Source organism: Martes martes (genome assembly GCF_963455335.1).
Source record: "Martes martes genome assembly, chromosome: 1".
In the NCBI taxonomy this organism is placed as follows: Eukaryota; Metazoa; Chordata; class Mammalia; order Carnivora; family Mustelidae; genus Martes; species Martes martes.
In genome coordinates, this window is record NC_137888.1 from 28,502,288 (window position 1) to 28,522,189 (window position 19,902).

The following is a 19,902-nucleotide window of genomic DNA, read 5'->3' on the forward strand; positions in this document are numbered from 1 at the left end:
AAACTTGTAATTTAAAGACTTCCAACAAAATAAATTCTAGGCAAATTATTCATCTCTACCAAACAATTAAGGGAAAAGTAAAACCAGTTTCACACAAATGATTTCAGAGAATAATAAAGAGTTGGAAACTGTTTATAACTTTTTTAAAAGCCATCATAAAAATGTCAAAACTTGAGATAGACATTACAGAAAAAATTTGTAGACATTCTCTATTATAACCATGGATGCAAAAATTCTATGTGAACATCACATTATTAAACCAATTCTGCAACATATAAAAAGGGATAATGAATCACACCCAATTTGGATTATTAGAAAAAAGCAAGTTTATAATAAAAGGGTTACACAAAAGCTACATGAACTATGAGTCAATTTATATACAGTTCCAAAACAGGCAAATCTAAACTGTGATGTTTTGGGAGGCATCCTTGGAAGGTAAAGGATAGCAAAAAAATTATTTTATTAAAAGATGTTATTATTTATAAAGGAAGGGAGAAGCTGGTAATTAGGTAAGAGCTAGGGATTTCTAGGTGCTATTTCTTGACATGGGTGTGATATTTATAAATAGTGGCTATTTGCTTTATAATAATCTATAGATTTATGTTCTTGTTTGAGTGCATGTATATTAAATTATAATAAAAAGAAAATTTAAAAAGCCATAGCTATTCTTACCCTCCTTGAAACCAAGGGACTGAATGACCTACACAGACCAAACTTCTCTGCCCCTTCCATCTGGTAAAGGGGAAAAACATGCCTGAATGAATCAAGGGCTGCTTGTTAGTTAATATAAATATAACTTTTGCTTCTCCCTGATTCCTGAGGAGTCTTCTTGGTTTGATTCTACTTTAGTGGCAGATTGGAGAAAATGATGTCTCCAACCCGGAACTCCTAGTCTTGGAACTCCATGTTGATTTCAGACATAGGGAAATTGTAACAATCTCTAAAATTTAAAAAAAAAAATACATTTATTGGACTTATTTTTTTTGGTCATATTTAAGAGAATGCAAGCAGATGATGGAATGTAAAGAAGGATTGGGTAGCATACCCTCACCAGGTCACAGTCAAATCACTCTCATGCTTCCCTGGATTCTAAGAAGTTCTGACGAGGTTATCTGAATTGTACTTTGCCTTTCCTTACACACTGACTCCCCTCCCCTCCCCCATAATGCACAGGCCCAGTGTCCTCAGGCTCTGCTAACTCACCAGCAGTTATTTTATTCTGTGAGGTACTATCACTAAATCCTGTCCTGCATCTTAATCCTACTGTCAGAACCGAGTATTTGTCTTTGTTATGTAAATCTATTGCGGATCACTTTCAAGAGTTAATCATGTTGTAGGAAATTTCTTGTGCCTTAAGCCAAAGCGTCAGGAGTTAGGACTTCATCTGGCAGCAAGATTTTCAGATCTTATCACGTTCCCCAAGTATTCTGAGCTTCCTACCCTGTCTCATTCCCATGACTTCCCTGGGTTTTAACCCCCATATTGGTAATAGTGGACCCAGCATTTGCACCTTACCCAGTGCCTGGAGGATCCACAGATATACGGACGCCCTTAAGACATAGCTGCACATTTATGTCACTCTGGCCCAATTTGTTCCAGCTGAAGGAGCTTATGTAGATTTTTCCAGTTAGTGAATCTAGTACCAAGTCTTAGGCCTTATCCAGAGTGTAAGCAAATAGTCCCACTTGCCTAAAAGGTCCTATATGACTTGATTTCTTCCGGTGCTCCCTCTTACACCGTATGCTCTGGCTAACCTGGCTTCTTTGAATACTTTAGGTATGCTCACATAATTTCCTACTTGTCTCACTGTCTCACTCACATCCTTCATGTCACTGTGTGACTCTACTGTCTCAATGGGAAATTCCCTAACCAAACTACTTAAAAGTGCGACCAGCCTACCACCCTGACCAGGCACTTAGGGTCCTCTTAGGCCCCTGTGTCTTCTCTTTAGCACTTATGCTCTGACAAACTGTATCTGTACTTGTTTTTTATGTCTTTCTCCACTAAGATGTAATTTCTACTACAGAAAGGAGTTTTGCTCTGTTTTACTTTCTTTCTTATACATGTGTGGCTCATGGAACTGCGATGGACCCATAGTAAATTGGTGACTGGTAAATATGTTGAATTAATGACATATAATTTTCATGAGGAATTAATGTGAGGCATTAATACCAGAAAAATGCATCTTTTTAAAAAAATGGCCTCTATTTTATTTTCAATTCAAATCTTAGGAGTCACTTTCAGTGGAATTTATAGGAGATTTTATTTTGTAAAAGTGTTGTTGACCTGATTATATTCACTTTGTGATTTCTGAGTGTTTTTCTTCCTAGGTTTAGGCATTAAAGAGCCCGTGGGACATATAGATTTTTATCCAAACGGAGGAAAAACACAACCTGGCTGTCCTAAGTCCATTTTATCAGGTATACCAATGAATGAATTACATATGATTTGAATGAATTACATATGATTCAAATGATGAAAGAAAATCAAATTTACTTTTTTCCTTTTTAATCTGTAGGTAAGATTTTGATCACCCTTGCTCATGATTCGGGGGAGTAATTGGCAAAAAATGGCTGAATTGGATTTTTCTCAGTTCATAAAGTTTAGCAGTAGGTATCCCATCTGGTCTTGGTGGGATCCATTGCATTAGTTTCAACAGCTTTATTTCATGATTTTAAACATCCGAAGTGCTAAGTAGGTGAAGAAGCACCAAGGGCCCAAGTGTCATGTAACATGAGTTTGGTATCAGGATTTAATCTTTACCATCACTCCGATATCGTACAAGCACAGATTCATAATCTCTTGCACTCGGTTCTTTTTTTTTTTTTTTAAGATTTATTTATTTGACAGAGAGAGATCACAAGTAGGCAGAGGGGCAGGCAGAGAGAGAGGAGGGGGCAGGCCCCCTGCGGAGCAGAGAGCCTGATGCAGGACTTGGTCCCAGAACCCGGTCCCAGGACCCTGAGATCATGACCTGAGCCGAAGGCAGAGGCTTAACCCACTGAGCCATCCAGGTGCCCTCTTGCTCTCAGTTCTTAAATAAGTAGCCGAGCCACTGCTCCAGGTGTGGAATTTGGCTCACTTCAGAGTAATAGGAAGCAATGTTTTGATGTCTACAATGACAACTGGTCAAGTAACACACAGCGAAAGGCCACTGGAACTAGGGAAGTTTGGTCAAATGTTAGAAGGATGTGAAGCGTTGGAGAAAGAAATAGACATGATAAAGCTTTAATGTTACCTGGTTTCCTGGTCCTCTCTGACACTAAGTAGAAATGTTAGTGGTGTGAGGTTAGAAGGGAAAGATGTGGACATAGTTATTAACTATGGTAGCACTGTGTTTATGGAGTTTGTCAAATTATTGAAATTGAACATTTTTTTCCTGTGGTAATTATTACTTAGAAAAAGTTCTTATAAATCTCATGTAAAAGCTTACTAAATTTAAATTTTCAATGTTACTACTTATTTAATCGCTTGAGATAAAACTGTGCATTGTATTCAACACTTTAATATTCACAAGCGCGTAGTATTGAGTAGAACGTAACCTTTAATTTTTCTCTAGTTTACTTGAACTTAGTTTAATACATCTGTCGTTCCTCTGCTTGATTTTTAACACTTAAGGAATTCAGTATATTAAATGTGACCACCAGAGAGCAGTTTACTTGTTCATGGCCTCTTTGGAAACAAAGTGCAATTTTGTTTCATTTCCTTGTCCTTCATATGAAGATTTCAAAGCTGGTTCATGTGTAGACTGTGACTACAACAAGGGCAAATCATGTCCTAGGCTAGGTAAGTGAGACTTAAAATTACTCTAAGTTTCAATGGAAAATGAATCACATAATTGTTAGTATTTTTGCTGGAAGCTTCCATATTTACTTGTGAACATGTTAGCATTTTATGGAAAAAATTACCTGTGGAACAGAGAAAACAGTTTATTTCCTACTAAATAGTTTTAAGGTGTTCAGTGAAGAGAATTTAATCAGCGGCTCAGTGGAATTTAAGCAACTGTGCTCAATGTAGTGTGCAAATTTGGTGGTCCATGATGATCCTTGCTCTTACTTTGTGAAGGAATCTCACTATCATTCACCTGTATTTCCACTAAAGAAAGAGACTGCATTTTTTTTTCCTTGAGACTTGTACATTTTTAGTGGCACTGAGGGTTTTTATTTTTATGGTAAGTCTTAGGAGCAAGTGGAGAGGTGCAAACCATAGTTAGCTTTTCATTTGCTATTAGCAAGTAGGCATGAATCATATATAGTTCACACCTTCCAAATCGATAAATCTTGGCAAGAGCGATTACGTATTGCAACTTTCGATAACGACAGCCTGGCGGTGGGAAATTATAGAGGAAAAAAGAATCCACATAAAAATAGAACGGTAGAGCTGAAAGAATCTCAAAGGCTGTTTTTTGCTCAGGATTTTCCGAAGAGATCACCAGTCCCCAAGCTTGTCATGAACATGTAACATCTTATCAGTGTCATGATGAGGATCTGCTAGAAATGTTTCCAAAGCCAAAGGGGCTCAATGAAATGGGAAGCAATTACAGTGGCTGAATTAAACAGCTTTCTGCAGTTTTCTTGGGCAGGAGGTTTATACTAAGGCACATAGAGAATTGCTGAGAGGCAGGCAATCTGCAGGCTTTGCCAGACCTATTTTCTCATAGACCCCTTCTGTCCAGAAGACATCTTGTGGGATTCCTTTTTTTTCTCCAGACCTCATGTTGGGGATTGCTTTTCTGGTCTCATTGCTTTTCCATATGAGTGAGAAAACTGTGACCCAGTGTGAACAGAAGGATTATGTAAGGACCCAAGTGAGAAATAGAGTTAAACTTCTTAATTCTCGATTCAGTTTTCTTTCTATTACATTCAGATTTCAAGTTCGGTGGTAGCAATGTGGGAACAGCCAAATACATAAAGTAGGAAGCATTTTAAATATATGTGTATGTGTGATAATATTTCAGACGTACTGTAATAACATAGGTATCTGGAATATAGTGTATATAGATGTTATCTATACAACACACCTACTTATGTTACACATGCATCATACATCTATGAATGTGTATACGTAGGAGAACTGGGAGCTGTACTCATGGAACTAAATTTTGTGTTTGTTTTATCTATCATTTTATTCTGCTGAATTTACTAAAAGGAGGTACATGTAAAATTCTGAATTTTTGAAAAATAGTAAAAACTGCTACGAATGGATTGTAGCCATATGGAGTCCGTGCAGCTCTGATATGGTTTCCAGGGAGGGCACTTGTTTGTGAATCTTGAATTTGATTTATAATGTAATTAAAATGAATAGACTATACAATTATTTGGAAAGTGGTTTTAAGTTATAAAAATCATAAATTATTATTATAATTATTATAACACATTGATTCTTTAGTTGCTTTAGTGATTTGAAAGCTTTGTGTATGTTTGATGGAAATCTGGTTTCTAATGTTTCTCAAATCTTAGGTTATCAAGCTGAGCTATGGAAAGATGTTTTAAACACAAGAAAAGAGACCACTGTGTTTTTGGATACTACTGGCAAGAGTCCATTCTGTAGTAAGTTAATATTTTCAACAAGTAAACAAATGATTGCTTTTGTATACTAATTTATATTTCCTCCAGAATGTTCTCCCTACCCACTTAAATTCCATCATGTAATTTCAAGGAACTCTGAAATTTATTAGAGTCCAATTCAAATAAGGATTTCATTTTTTAGCTTGTTTAATTGTTCGTCTCTTGAAGGATATCAGGGATATTTTTAGTTTTTGACTGTTATGAATAAAGCTGCTATGAATATTTATATACAAGTTTTTGTGTGAATTTACATTTTTTTTTCTCCTTTATGAAGGCCTAGGAATGCAACTGCTGGGTCAGAAGCTAATTCGCCTTATAAGAAATTGACAAAGTGTTTTTCAGGGTGCTGTACCATTTTGCAGTCCCCCCAGCAAAGTATGAGTGATACAGTTTCTCTGATTTCTCACTAGTGGTTGGTGTTATCATCATTTAAAAAAAAGTTATTCATTCTAATAGGTGGATAGTGATGACTTACTGTGGTTTTAATCTTTGTTGACCTGATGGTTTATGATAATGAATGTCTTTCCTGCATATTGTCTTTGGTGAAATACGTGTTCATGTCTTTTGCCCATGTCCCAACTGTATTTTTTGTAAGTGTTGAGTTTTGAGAGTTTTCTTCATATATTTTTTACGGTAGTCCTTGTTGGATGCTTGGTTTGCAAATATTTTCTCCCAGTCTATAAGTTGACTATCTTTTCATCTTCTTTTCAAGGGCTTTTGCAAGGGCAAAAGCGTTTAATTTTGATGAGATCTAATTTATCATTTTTCTTTTCATAGAACATGTTTTTTTGTGTCTGAGAACTCTTTGCTGAGTTTAGGTCCTGAAGATTTTTTCCCACATTTTTTTTTCGTAAAGGGTTTTTTGTTCTACGCGTCACATTTAATTCTGTAATTCATTACTGATTGATTTAGTTTTTGTATGGTATGTGGGGTTTAGGTTGAGGTCCAGTTTTTTTGTTTTTGTTTTTTGGGTTTTTTTGCCTGTGGATTTCCATTTGCTCCAGCACTATTTGTTGAAAAAGGGCTATCTTTGCTTTATTGAAATGCTTTGGTACGTTTATCAAAAATCAGTTAAGCATATTTGTTTAGGCGTATTTCTGTTTGGTCTAGATTCCGTTTTCTGTCCTTTATTTATCTGCTTATCCCTTTTCCAATATCACACATTATCAACCACTATAGCTAATACTATGACCTTAATATCAGATAGAATGACTATTTCTTCTTCATTCTTTGTCGTGATGATTTTAGATATTCTAAGATAATTTGCCTTTCAGTAAAAATTTAAAATAAGATTCTCTGCGTCTACAAGACTTTGGCTGGGATTTTGTTAGGAATTGCATTAAACCTATAGATTGATTTGGGGAGAACTGACATCTTCATCATGTTGTCTTCTGACACATAGACATGTTACGTCTCTACACTTACTTACTTTGATTCTTTGATTTCTTTCATTAACATTTTGTAATTTTCAGCATAGAGGCCCTGTGTATCTTTTGTTACGTGTGTGCCTAAATAATTATTTTTTTTAAATTTTTGGAGTGATTTTAAATGATATTTTAAAAATTTTATATTCCGTGTCTATTGTTAGTTTGTAGAAACAGGACTGAATATTTTGTATTGAGCTTGTTTCTTGGTGCCTTGCTGAATTCATTTATTATTTCTTAGATTTTTAAAATAGGTTTCTTAGAGTTTTCTATGAAACAACCATATCATCTGCAAATAAAGAGAAACTTTTACTTCTTCCTTCCTAATCTGTACACCTTTTATTTCTCTTTCTTGATTTGTTTCAGTGGCTAGTACTTCTAGTACTGTGTTAAAAAAGAATGGTGAGAACAGACATCTTGTCTTATTCTTAATCTTAGAAGAAAGCATTGTTTGCTACTGTAGGTTTTTTGACCATGGGTTATTTACAAGCATGTTGCTTAATTCCATGTATTTAGAGATTTTCCTGTTGTCCTTCTATTACTGATTTCTGTTATTGATTATGTTATTTAGGGTCGTTATGTTTAGAAAACAAATTCTATATAATTTCAATTCTTTTAAATTTTTGAATTTTTTTAATAGTCCAGGATATAGTTTATCTGGGTGACTATTTTACAGGCACTTGAAATAAATGTATATTCTGTTTTTGTTGGGTGCAGTATTCAATATATGTCAGTAAGATTCTGTTGGTCTCCAATATCATCAACTCATTTTGACATCAACTCGAAGTAAAAAAATCTCACCTAATGTCATCAGATAAAAAATTCCAAATCATATCATTCGATTCCAAATCTAAATCAGATTTGGATAAAGCTCTGGGTAGAATCCACCCATAGGCACAATTACCTTCATTTGTGAGTCTATGAAACTCAAGAATCAAGTTATCTGCTCCCAAAATACATTGGTGAGACAGGCATAGGATACTAGTCATAGACATTCCTGTTCGAAAGGGGAAAAAAATGAAAGGAAATGGAGGCAGTAGTCTGAAGCAATTACATAGTCCAATGAGGCAAATCCCATTTGGTTTCAAGGGTCGGGAATATTTCCCCTGGCATCTGCTCTGTGGGTTCATGACTCCATGTTCTAGCTTCTTAGAGTCATCTTTTTTCTTCTTTCTTTCTTCTTTTTTATTTTCCTTTATTTTATTTATTTTTTTTTGTATCAGTGGTAACTTATGCTTACAGCTGAATGGTTTTAACAGTCTGTTCCTTGCCCGAAAAATTTTGGAGGTCCAACAACATTCTTTCATTTTGTACCCTGTCTCCTTCAGTCCAAGCTGGCATTGTTTATGCTACTACAACATTGTCAGAAACCTTGTAGATGTCCATATAGGTCAGAGATTCATTCTGTTAAAAGAGAGGTACTTCCAAATATCTTTTGTAGATAATCCTATCTCTTTTTTGGCTTTCTGAGGGAAATCTGAGAACTGAGAACTGACTGAGGGAATCTAAGAACCACATACTTAATCTTTCCAAAGAGCCTTTTGTGTTACTGACTACTGACTTTTTGATCTTTCTAAGTCAAAGAGTTGTCTAGCCATACTCCTGGATTTTTCTCTAGAGCTTGATTTCCTGATGACGAATCTTAGTTTCAGTATCTTTCGCAAACCTGATAAGGATTTTTTAAATCATTCTGTCCACATTTGTTTTTGTGTGACACTTTTATCTCAATTTACATTTTTCCTCTCCCAGTTTCACCGTAAACACCAATAAGAAACAAGGCCAGATTTATTTACAACTTTTGCTTTCCATAAAATTTCAGGACATAATTTTGTTAGGCTTTCTGTGACTATTTCGCAAGTATTCTTTTTTCTACCAGTTTCCAATAACATGTCCCTTCCTTCTGAGGCTTCACCAGCAGGATTGTTACCATCTGCATTTCCACTAACAATGTGTTCAAGGTAATCTAGGTGGTTTTTGTTTTTTGTTTTTTTAAATCATGCTCCTCAAAGTTCTTTTAGCTTCTGTTCATTGCCGATTTCAAAAACCTCTTCCTTTTTTAGATATTTGATACAAGAGCTTCCCATTCTTCACATAAAAATATGGATTCATGTTCTGTCACTAACATAACAAATTACCACAAATTTAATGGCTTAAAAAAGCAAAAATCTGTTATCTTTCTAGTCCTGTAGAGGTCAGAAGACTGACACAGGTGTCACTGCAAAAATTAGGGTGTCAGCAGGACTGCATTTCAGGGGACTCCAGGGAAGAACCTGTTTCCTTGAGTTTTTGCACTTCCGGTGGCTGGCTGTGTCCCTCGGTTCATGGCCTCTTCTTCCCCAGTGGTGGCTTAGTCTTCCCTCACACCCACTGCTTCTCTTCAACCCTTTTTGCTTCACCATCTCTTTTTAGGATTCTCTTCTGTCTTCCACTTCTGCTTTTAAGGCTTTGTGATTACAGTCCTTGCTTGGGACTGCACTGCTCCCACTTGGATAAATCAGATAATCTTCCCATTTCAAGGGCAGCTGATGAGCAATTTTAATTCCATTTGAGATCTTCATTATGCTTTGCTGTTTAAGGTAAGATATTCACAGGTTCCAGAGATTAGGATGTGGATCTATTTGGAGAGGTCTACCACCATGACAATAAGCATATAGGATTTTTCACAGTTTCCCAATACCAACATTTTCTGTGAAGTGTGAGAACTTGACTTGCATTTTGGTTTCTTTACATTCTCATTGTCTTGAGTAGCAGATTGTCTTGAGTAGCAGATTGTGTGATAATTTTGGTCTCAATCATCAAGTATATAAAATTCAGAAGGAAAAGGGTAATCTATTGTATGTATGCAGCTGTCTTCCCTTCCCATTTTTACCTCTTTGTTTTTGATGCATTAAGATCATTTCAATTCGTTTCTGTTTGAAGAAATCCCTTCTTACAATATTTAAGAGATTGAGTCTGCTAATAAGAAATTCCTTAAGTGTTTCTTTGTCTTAGTGTGCCTTTATTCCTCCTTTATTCTCAAAGGATAGTTTTGCTGGATAGGAGCTTCAGAGCTGAGCTCTTTCTTGTGGCCTTTGAAAAAGGTGCCACATAATGTGTGAAAAATGCTAGCCTCCATTATTTCAGATTTAAAAAAAAAATCCAGGGCACCTGGGTGGCTCAGTGAGTTAAAACCTCTGCCTTGGGCTCAGGTCATGATCTCAGGATCCTGAGATCAAGCCCCGCATCAGGCTCTCTGCTCAGCGGGGAGCCTGCTTCCCCCTCTCTCTCTGCCTGCCTCTCTGCCTACTTGTGATCTGTCTGTCAAATAAATAAATAAAATCTTAAAAAAAAAATTCATTGTGACTCAAATTGGTGTTCTCCTATAGATAATACATCACTTGTCTTGGGCTGCTTTCAATATTTTTCTTTGTTTTTTGTTTTCTGACATTTAATTGTGATAGGACTGGGTAAGATTTATTCAGGTTTATTGTCTTTCAGGTTCACTCAGCTTCTTGAATCTGCATATTTGTTTTCTTCACCAAATTTAGAAAATTCCTGGCCATTATTTCTTTGAATATTCTTTGGCCCCGCTTTCTTTTCTCTCTTCTTGACACGTTAACACAGATACTGTATCTTTGTTGTGGTCGCACAGGTATCCGGGGCCCCTGTTTTTCCCTCAGTCTCTTTTCTTTCTGTTGCTGCGATTGACTGGCCAGTTGATCTGTGTTCAGATTCGCTGATTTCTTTCCTCCATCATCCACCTACCAACAGGCACATGCAGTGAGTTTTATATATTTACCGCAGCTTTCGTGTATGTAATTTCTACTTTGTTTTCTTTTACAGCTCCCTTTTTTTTTTTAAAGATTTTATTTATTTATTTGACAGAGAGAGAGATCACAAGTAGGCAGAGAGGCAGGCAGAGAGGAGGTGGGGGACAGGAAACAGGCTCCCCACTGAGCAGAGAGCTGGATGCGGGGCCCCATCCCAGGACCCTGAGATCATGACCTGAGCCGAAGGCAGAGGCTTAACCCACTGAGCCACCCAGGCACCCCAACAGCTCCCATTTCTTTGCTCACATCTTTCTATTCATTTTTTCAAGAGGCTCTAACTGACTTTGAAGCATTTTTGGGATGGCTTCTTTGAAATCCTTGTCAGATAATCCCAGCATCTGATTCATCTCAATATTGGCGTCATTTCATTGTCCCTTCTCACCGAAGTTGTGGTTGTCTTTGTTCTCAGTATAATGGGCAATTTTCAGTCACATCCTGGTCATTTTGTTTATTATGTTGGAATTTGAGTACTATTTAAATCTTTTGTTTCTAAGTAGGCAGCAACTTTGTTTAGATTTTAGCTTTATGTATTCTGAGGCTGTGGTTTCTTAGATGTATAAAAGTTCAAGATGATATATGCATAAAATTGCATTTTGACTCCCAATTTTATCTGATTCTATGACAACAACAATTTATCTCATAGAGACTTTGAACCTGTGTTTTCTTTTTTGTCTTGAATATTATGTTCTATAGTATTTTATTTCACATGTTACTTAACAATCAGTATTTTATAGGAATGTTATCATTACAACAAATCCTCACCCTATTTGCCAATTTTAGTTTTCTACCTTTTTTTTTTTTTTTAAGATTTTATTTATTTATTTGACAGACAGAGATCACAAGTAGGCAGAAAGGCAGGCAGAGAGAGAGGAAGGGCTTGCTCCTGTTCCTGGGATCCTGACCTGAGCCGAAGGCAGAGGCTTTAACCCACTGGGCCACCCAGGTGCCCCAGTTTTCTTCCTTTTTTCTTGTTATCTTTTCCCTCCACCACTTTTTCCTTCTGAGTCTAATTCCTATCTTACTAAAATACATCCTTAGTAACTTTTTACTACAGGTCTCTTTCGGTTTGTTTATTTCCTTGAAAATGTCCTTATCTTTTCCTTACTCTTAAATGTGGAATGCACATTTAATTCAAGATGGAATTCTACATTGAGAGTATTTTCACTCAGCACTTTGAAGGTATTAATTTTCTTCTCAGATAAGTTTTCTTCATTTATTGTCAGTGTAATTGTATCCTGCAGATAATCTATAGTTTTCTTCTGGTTGAATTAATTAATTAATTAATTAACCTATTTATTTGTGATTTATTATTATCATTTTCTAGTCTCAGTGGTCATTTTAAGTCTCTTAAAAATTAAAGAAAGATATTTGTGCTATTTCAAAATAAAGACTCATGTATTCTTTTAATATAGAAAAACTCAGTAGTCAGCTCTTCAAAATTCTTTCTTCGGAGCAAGTTGGATTTTGTTTTTTCAGAATTTATGTAGCATAATCTTGGAGCATTTTTAATATAATTTGGAGGGGCTGGGGAGTCTTCACCAAATGATGAGTGCTAATTTAAATTCCATATTACCAGGGCACCTGGGTGGCTCAGTTGGTTAAGCATGGGACTCTTGATTTCCTCTCAGGTCATGATGTCAGGATTCTGAGATCGAGCCCCGTGTCTGGCTCCATGCTCAGGGCAGTCTGCTTATCTCTCTCTCTCTCTCAAATAAAGAAATAAATAAAATCTTATAAAAAAATTCCATGTTACCTGGAGTTTTATTTAGTCTTGGTAAAATTTTTCCCTCATCTAAGACTCATAGACAACCAGTAGGAAGAATTTTCCAAGTTCCTCTTTGAATGGCAAAGCAGAGAATGAAGGTCTCTGGCTCTGGGCGGGGACTTTCATTTCAGCTCTGTCACTTGGCATCGGGTCTCCTGTGCGTGGAAGCTAACACTGCAGCCGCAGCCTCCCTACATCCTGTTCTCAAGTCCTGAAGGTATCCAGAGCTTTTAGTTCATCTTAAGTTTTGCCTTTACTTCCTCTGCATTTCTGCTTCCTGATATTTTTCCTACCTTCATATGACGCTTGGTTGTGTATTTCATTTAGGGATTGTACACTCTTCATTTCCATGTACTTGTAGCGAGAGGTGGGGTTATTCTGTAACATCTCAACGTGTCATGCTACCAGAAGTCATCTGAGAAAGTCTGAGCATCTGCTTTTTTGGGTGAGGTGGAACAAAGTATTTTGTCTAAAGCTGAGCAGTCACTTCAAAGTAAGAAGTGGTCCTCAACTCTCTTGTGTTAGAAATTGATGAGGTCCAGTGATAAATACATGACCTTATTGGAGGTAGTACTCAGCATCAGGAATAAAACAAGAAGTTACTACTCTTGCCTGGTTAGGAGCAACATTTAACAGCTAGCATGCATGATTTTAGTACGTGTATTTTCATGGAAAATTTCATAGTCCTTGTTCTGTTTTTTTGTACATTTTTTTCTAAGATGGTTCACAGTACAGGGACTAGTGTCTACCTCTCTTATGTAAGGTATGATAGAGATGGACTGCACATTCTAGTCCATAAGTTACAGTATCACAACAAGATTGGGATAGAACTAGAAGAATGGGTATCACCTTACACCGGATTGTAGCAAAATGTAGTCCATTTAGCTGTTCTTGGGACTGGGGGATGACATCTTACTTGAAGTATGGGAGGAAAAGTGGATATTGATGTTAAGTGGTAAAAGGGGTAGACTTTGTGAGCACTTAAAAATAGCTCTTTGCTGTGAATTTAAATCCTCCCTCTTCCTGGGTATTTCCCCTCCAGATGCATCAACATCTTCCCATCATAGAAATGAAAGTATCTGAAACTTGCAATCTCAGCTAATCTTCTAGCTCTTGCTTGAAGGTGGGAATAGTGGGATCTTGAAACAGTTCTGGGCTGTAATTTTTAGGTTGGTGTTTCTGGCAGAGCCTTATTCTCTGGTCCTCAGTAATTATTTGAACTACATATTTCCTAATAAATTCTTCTTGTGCTAAACAAACAAACAATCCTCCCAGGGAGTCAGAACTTTCTGTGTAGCTCAGACAGTATTGAATATAGGGGTAAGTTCAGCATCCTTACTTCTGGAAGATTTACTCTATCAATTTTTAGCTGGGGCATTTTGAAGAAGAACTAGACATACTTAATTTTACAGTCATTCCTAAACAACCAGTGAAACTGGGGGTTGTATTTGTCAAACAATTTTACCTAAGACTATTCATCAGATAATTAAGGAACATTGTCACGTTCCTTTTCACCATACCTATGACTGTCTGGCAGGCTTTTTCATTCCTCATTTTCAAGTCTAGTTAAAAATTGCCAAAAAATAAAATATATTACCCATGTACTAAATGAGTGGCTCTCAGTATTATGTGCATATATAATATGTGTCTAGACTGCATACATACATACATTACATATATACAAACGTGTATCTGCATAGGCACCAAAAATAAGGAAAAAATAATAATAATAAAAAATAAAAATAATAATAATAATAATATAAAAATAATAAAAATAATTTAAAAATAATAATGTGAATTGCATTCTATATTTTTGTGTTACAGCCTATTATTTTGTTCTCACTATGACTCTTCTGGATGAAACTATGGAGGATGGCTATATTAGATTTAAATTATTAAACCATCTTGGAAAGGTTGAAGAGCCAGAGCTCTATGAGTAAGTATAATTTGGTATTTTTTCTTTGGTTAATTAAATGTTTTGTTTTCTTAAGCATCTGCTTTGGAATATGATACAAATGGTACAAATTTTCTATCCATTGAGCCTTAAGATGTTCAATATTAAAAGAATCTCAAGTGTGTATTTTAATATATTCATTCTATGGTGGAAGATGCTGAATACAAAGTTGACTAACTTGTTTATGTCATACACACCTGGGAACTACAAACAATAGGGGAAACATTTTTTTTCCCTCTCATTCTCTCATTCCAGTGTTCTTCTCAAACTACCTTGCCTTCTAATGCTCTCTGGTTTTCAGGCAACACTGGTATGAATAAATGTCTGTCAGTAGAGTGACCCAGTTTCTGCATTTCTGAGAACCACTCCCAGCCACAAATCCCACAAATAATAGAAGAGGGTTTTGTTTTTACTTAATCTTCTACTTAACTCTTTGTGTATATATGTATATGTAGGTATATATTCATATTTTTAAAAAAGATTTTATTTATTTATTTGACAGACAGAGATCACAAGTAGAGAGGCAGGCAGAGAGAGAGAGGGGGAAGCAGGCTCCCCACTGAGCAGAGAGTCTGATGTGGGGCTCTGTCCCAGGACCCTGGGATCGTGACCTGAGCCGAAAGCAGAGGCTTTAACCCACTGAGCCACCCAGGTGCCCCTATATACATATTTTTTAAAGTTATCTAATCATTTCAAAGAATGTTCTCAGCTTGAGTTTGTTGAATGCATATTTGTATATTTAATAATTACTCAAACTAAGAAATTCATTATTTCCTTTTAAACAAAAGAATGATACTAAAGTATGTGCTACCATTAAAATTGTGGTTTCTAACCTGCTGTGCTAGACTTCTAGAAATCTATTAAATAACCTAACTTTTCAAAAGGCTCACTGGTACCATGTCTAGTGATGAAATAAAAGATAACATTTTATTTTGTTGTGCCTGGATTTAGAACAGTTTGGTTTAAGTTTAGACTTATTCCTGATGACATCATTAATATTTCAAGAAGCATAGTTGGCATGTCCAGTGTTTACTGTTGTCGTAGTCTTGGTAGTTACAGTACCTGAATTGATGAAATCTGAAGTGTGTTGGGCTTCAGATGTCATGATGTCCAAACTTAATCAACCATTAAAGCGAACCAGGGAAAAGTCTCTGCACGCTTATATATTTGCACATTAGCATAGCAAACAATGGAAGTGATATTTGTAATTTTAACCTTTGTTTAAAATCTAAAATGATACTACAATGTAAAAAATATCCATAACTCATAATAAATGAAGTTTGTTTTGTACATCAATCTTTAAAACCTTAAAATTCACAAAGAAAAATAATAGAAGTATATTATGATAAAATAAAGTATATTATGTATATATATTGTGTGTGTATATATATTATGTATATATGTATTATGTATATGTATTATATATATTATGTATATATAAAGTATATATATACTTTATAAATAAAGTATATTATAATAAAAATAAAAGAAGTATATTATGATAAAATATCAAGAACCTATATACTGAAGTAACACAAAGACTACTTCATCATGGGATACTAAGGCCATTCTTGGAAATAATATTCTGAGTAATAAGTCAGGGAAAAATTTTTAAACATCGAGCTAAACATATTTTTAATATTAGATCCTTAAAACTTTAATTTTCTTAAAATGATTAATGGCATTGCACAGATAATTTAGTAGTTGGATAGGACTGGTAATGAGTGAGCATCAATAATTTTTTTTTCCCTTTCTTCAACTTCCCCTCAGTCACCCAAAGAAGAATATTAAATAAATCAAATTAGGATTTCTGATTCTTCAAATTCTTCATTTACATCAATGCTCATCTTTCTTTCTTTTTTTTTTTAAGATTTTATTTATTTCTTTGACAGAGAGAGACAGCGAGAGAGGAACACAAGCAGGGGTGTAGGAGAGGGAGAAGCAGGCTCCCCATGGAGCAGGGAGCCTGATGCGGGACTTGATCCCAGGACCCTTGACTCATGACCTGAGCCGGAGGCAGATGCTTAACAACTCAGCCACCCAGGCACCTCATGGCTCATCGTTTATTAAGAGAAACTTAAGTTCTTGCCACTTCATTTTGAGCACTGATAGTGTTATAATGATAAATAGTTTATAATAGTTTATTGCTTTAAATCGCATAAAATAGTGGATATATGTGCATATAGATAAGACATAGGTGTATGATCCTTTATTTGTTCTTATAAGACCCATGCTTTCTTGGTTTTTGAATCCACCTCTTAAGCACCAATGGACCATATTCAGACATTTCACCAAATAATGGTTATTCAAGATAAAATAGTACTATTATTGTTCTCAAGGAAGCCACAGAATACTGGAAGAGACTAATGCGTGTTGGTAGCTCTGAGTAATAAGTTCTGTAGTAGCAGAATACTTACGTGCTGTGGGTGTATAGAGAAAGAAGCAAGGGAGCATTTGAAGGGGAGAGACTGCAGTCCAGGAGTGGAGAGAGAGTGCTTTCAAAGGCACGGAAACAGGAAAGTACCAGAGTTCAGTAACAGCACAAACACTTATAGTCCTAGAGAAGCTGTTGCCAGCTTGTTCAGAAGGCAGTGAAGTTGTGATTCTTGATTTCCTTTATGAACATCAATGTCTGTGCAGAACACCATGAAATATTGATGCACTTTATTCACATACTTGCCTTAGTGCATTTTTCATGAAGGAATATAAAACATGGATGACATACTCATGGTAAATCTGTCCATTTAAGCCTGGCCATAGGCTTTCTTGTTTTTCTGTTAATAACGCTTTGCTAATAGCTTTGGTCATGCTTTGGGATTTGAACTGTTTCAGAAACCAGGGAAGTCAGAAACTTTTAAATGACCTTTTGTTTCCCTGTTCAAAATTGAAAGGGACTATTTGCTCACTGTAGAGAATGTGCCATACAGTAAAAAAGGAGAAGCATATATAATTATATCATTCAGGGATGTCCACATTTACTATTTGGTCTACGTCTTTGTCTCCTCCTCTTCTTTTACCTCCTCATTTCCTTCCTCTTTCTTCTTGTACATAGCCCTGTGCATTATTTTTTTCACTTAGCAAAATAAGGATCTTATCCTGATTTTTTATACCAAATGCTACAGTGTAATCATTTCTTATGTCACTAAAAATTACCCACACATTATAATATGATGCCAAATATATTAATACATCAATGTAGGAATTTAAACAGGAGGTTCAATTTTGGACATTCTAGTTAGAATGATTCCCTCAGAGGATGAGTAATGGAGATACGAGAGTGACACAAGTCCAGAGAGGTGGCTGTTGTAATAATTTCTGTGAGAGATGATGGAGGCCTGGACTAAATCTGTAGAAATTATTTATCTATCTATTTATTGATTTGTTTATTTATTAAGATTTAGAATAGGTGGATTTTTATGATAAATCAAATATGTGAAAGTGAAGAAAAGAAACAAGTTTTGAGGCAAACATTTAAGTTATGGTGCCATTTACTGAGCTAGGAGGTATGGAGAGGAACCAATTTAATCATTCAATATAATATCTTGAAAGCTTCTATAGGCAAATAACTGTACTAGGAATTAGGGATACAGTTCTGGACAGATTAGAGTGCAGTCTTTGCATAATTTCTGTCCATTGTAGCTAATAGACTATATAAATACATAATACAAATAAAATGATGATGTTCATCATTCCTCTCTTCAGATATTTTTTTTTTTTAAATTTTATTTATTTGACAGAGAGAAATCAGAGCTAGGCAGAGAGGCAGACAGAGAGAGGGGGAAGCAGGCTCCCGCTGAGCAGAGAGCCCGATGCGGGGCTCAATCCCAGGACCCTGAGATCATGACCTGAGCTGAAGGCAGAGGCTTAAACCACTGAGCCACCCAGGCGCCCCCCTCTCTTCAGATAATTTTTAATGTGTATCTCCATTGAGCTAGGGACTGTGCAAAGTGCTGAGGTTACTGTGATGAGAAAAATAGACATGGTCCTACCCTCATTAAAGTTACAGCTTAATGAAGGATATAACAGTATTCAGAAATAAATGAAAATGTATAAACAAAATACGAAGAATGTCTTGAAGCAAATTGTAGTGTGTGTGGAAACATGAAATAGGGGATAGTGAGGTCACTTAAAGTTTCTCTAAGGACATGTCATATTAGTTGAGACCCAAATGATGGGCGGAAATTCGCATGTTTTGCTATATTCCAGGCAGAAGGGCCAACAAATGCATAGATCCTGAAGTAGAAGGGAACATAGCCCATTTTAAGAACTGAAGGAATTGTATAATGTCTTAGAATGGAGGCAGGGAAAGCAAGAGAGATACGAGAGAGTTAGAAAACGCCTTGATTTTATAAGAACTAGAACTTAACAGGGCATTTCTAGGATTCTGTTTTCCTCCCTGGGAAGATGAAGACCACTGAAGTGTTTTCGTTGGGGCAGTCTGGTTGCAGCCGGGCCTGGATCTTTATTTTGGAAAAACAATTCGATCACAGTGGGTTTATGGGGAAGAGAGAGGTTGTTGTTGCAAGAATATAGGCAAGGAACAGTGGTATCCTGCGTGCTTGCAGTGGAGATGGAAACTGAGGATGGATTCAAAGCAGACTCAGGATATTTCATAGGTATAATCAGTAGGAAGTTACGATAGATAGGAAGTAAGGGTTAAAAGAGGGTATATCAAGGGTGAATCTTCATTGTCTGGCTTGAGTAATTGGTGGTGGCACCATTTAAAATGACAAAGAAATTTGTAAGCTGTTGGGTTTTGTTTTTTTCTTTTCCCTTAGATTTATTATTTATTTATGAGAGAGAGAGGGAAAGCACAAGCAGGGAGAGCAGCGGTGGGAGGGAGAAGCAGGTTCCCCGCTGAGCAGGGAGCCCAGTGTGGGACTGGATCCCAGGACCCTGGGATTGTGACCTGAGCCAAAGACAGACATTTAATCGACTGAGCCACCGAGGCATCCCAAAGCTGTCAGGTTTTGTTTCGTTTTGTTTCTTGGTGGGGAGGGTTGTTAGGGAAGATGTCATTTAGATTTGAACCTACTGAGTTGCAGACATCCTTGAGATACCCAAGTAGACATGGTGAATAACAGTACATGTGTATGTCTGGATCTCAGCAGACAGAGTTCAGCTAGAGGCAGAGATCTGGTGGTCCTGAGCAAACAGTTGGTGTTCGAAATCATTAAAGTGGGTGTGAAATTGTAGGGAAAGTTAGCACGTTCCCATCTGGACGCACTGACTTGGAAGTATCACTGAGAAATCCAGATAAGGTCTTGGATAGAAATTAGAGGATCACTGATGTTCTATTCCGTGAAAGAGGAGGTAATAATAGTGCCTGCAGGGAGCAGTGGTGGGCTTTGAGGAGTGTGATGACAACCTTTTTTGGGCCTAG

The 19,902-nt window shown here is 36.3% G+C and overlaps 1 protein-coding gene across 1 annotated transcript in view; it reads left to right on the plus strand.

Moving 5' to 3' along the window:
• LIPI (lipase I) overlaps nt 1-19,902 on the plus strand; it is a gene marked incomplete at its 5' end in the record, with an annotated part of 61,280 nt that overhangs the window by 31,304 nt on the left and 10,074 nt on the right. Inside the window, 4 exons of the mRNA XM_080825201.1 lie at nt 2,331-2,420; nt 3,619-3,786; nt 5,460-5,549; nt 14,390-14,501. Of these exons, the coding sequence (XP_080681327.1) occupies nt 2,331-2,420; nt 3,619-3,786; nt 5,460-5,549; nt 14,390-14,501 (460 nt within the window). The remainder of the gene's footprint in view (nt 1-2,330; nt 2,421-3,618; nt 3,787-5,459; nt 5,550-14,389; nt 14,502-19,902) is intronic.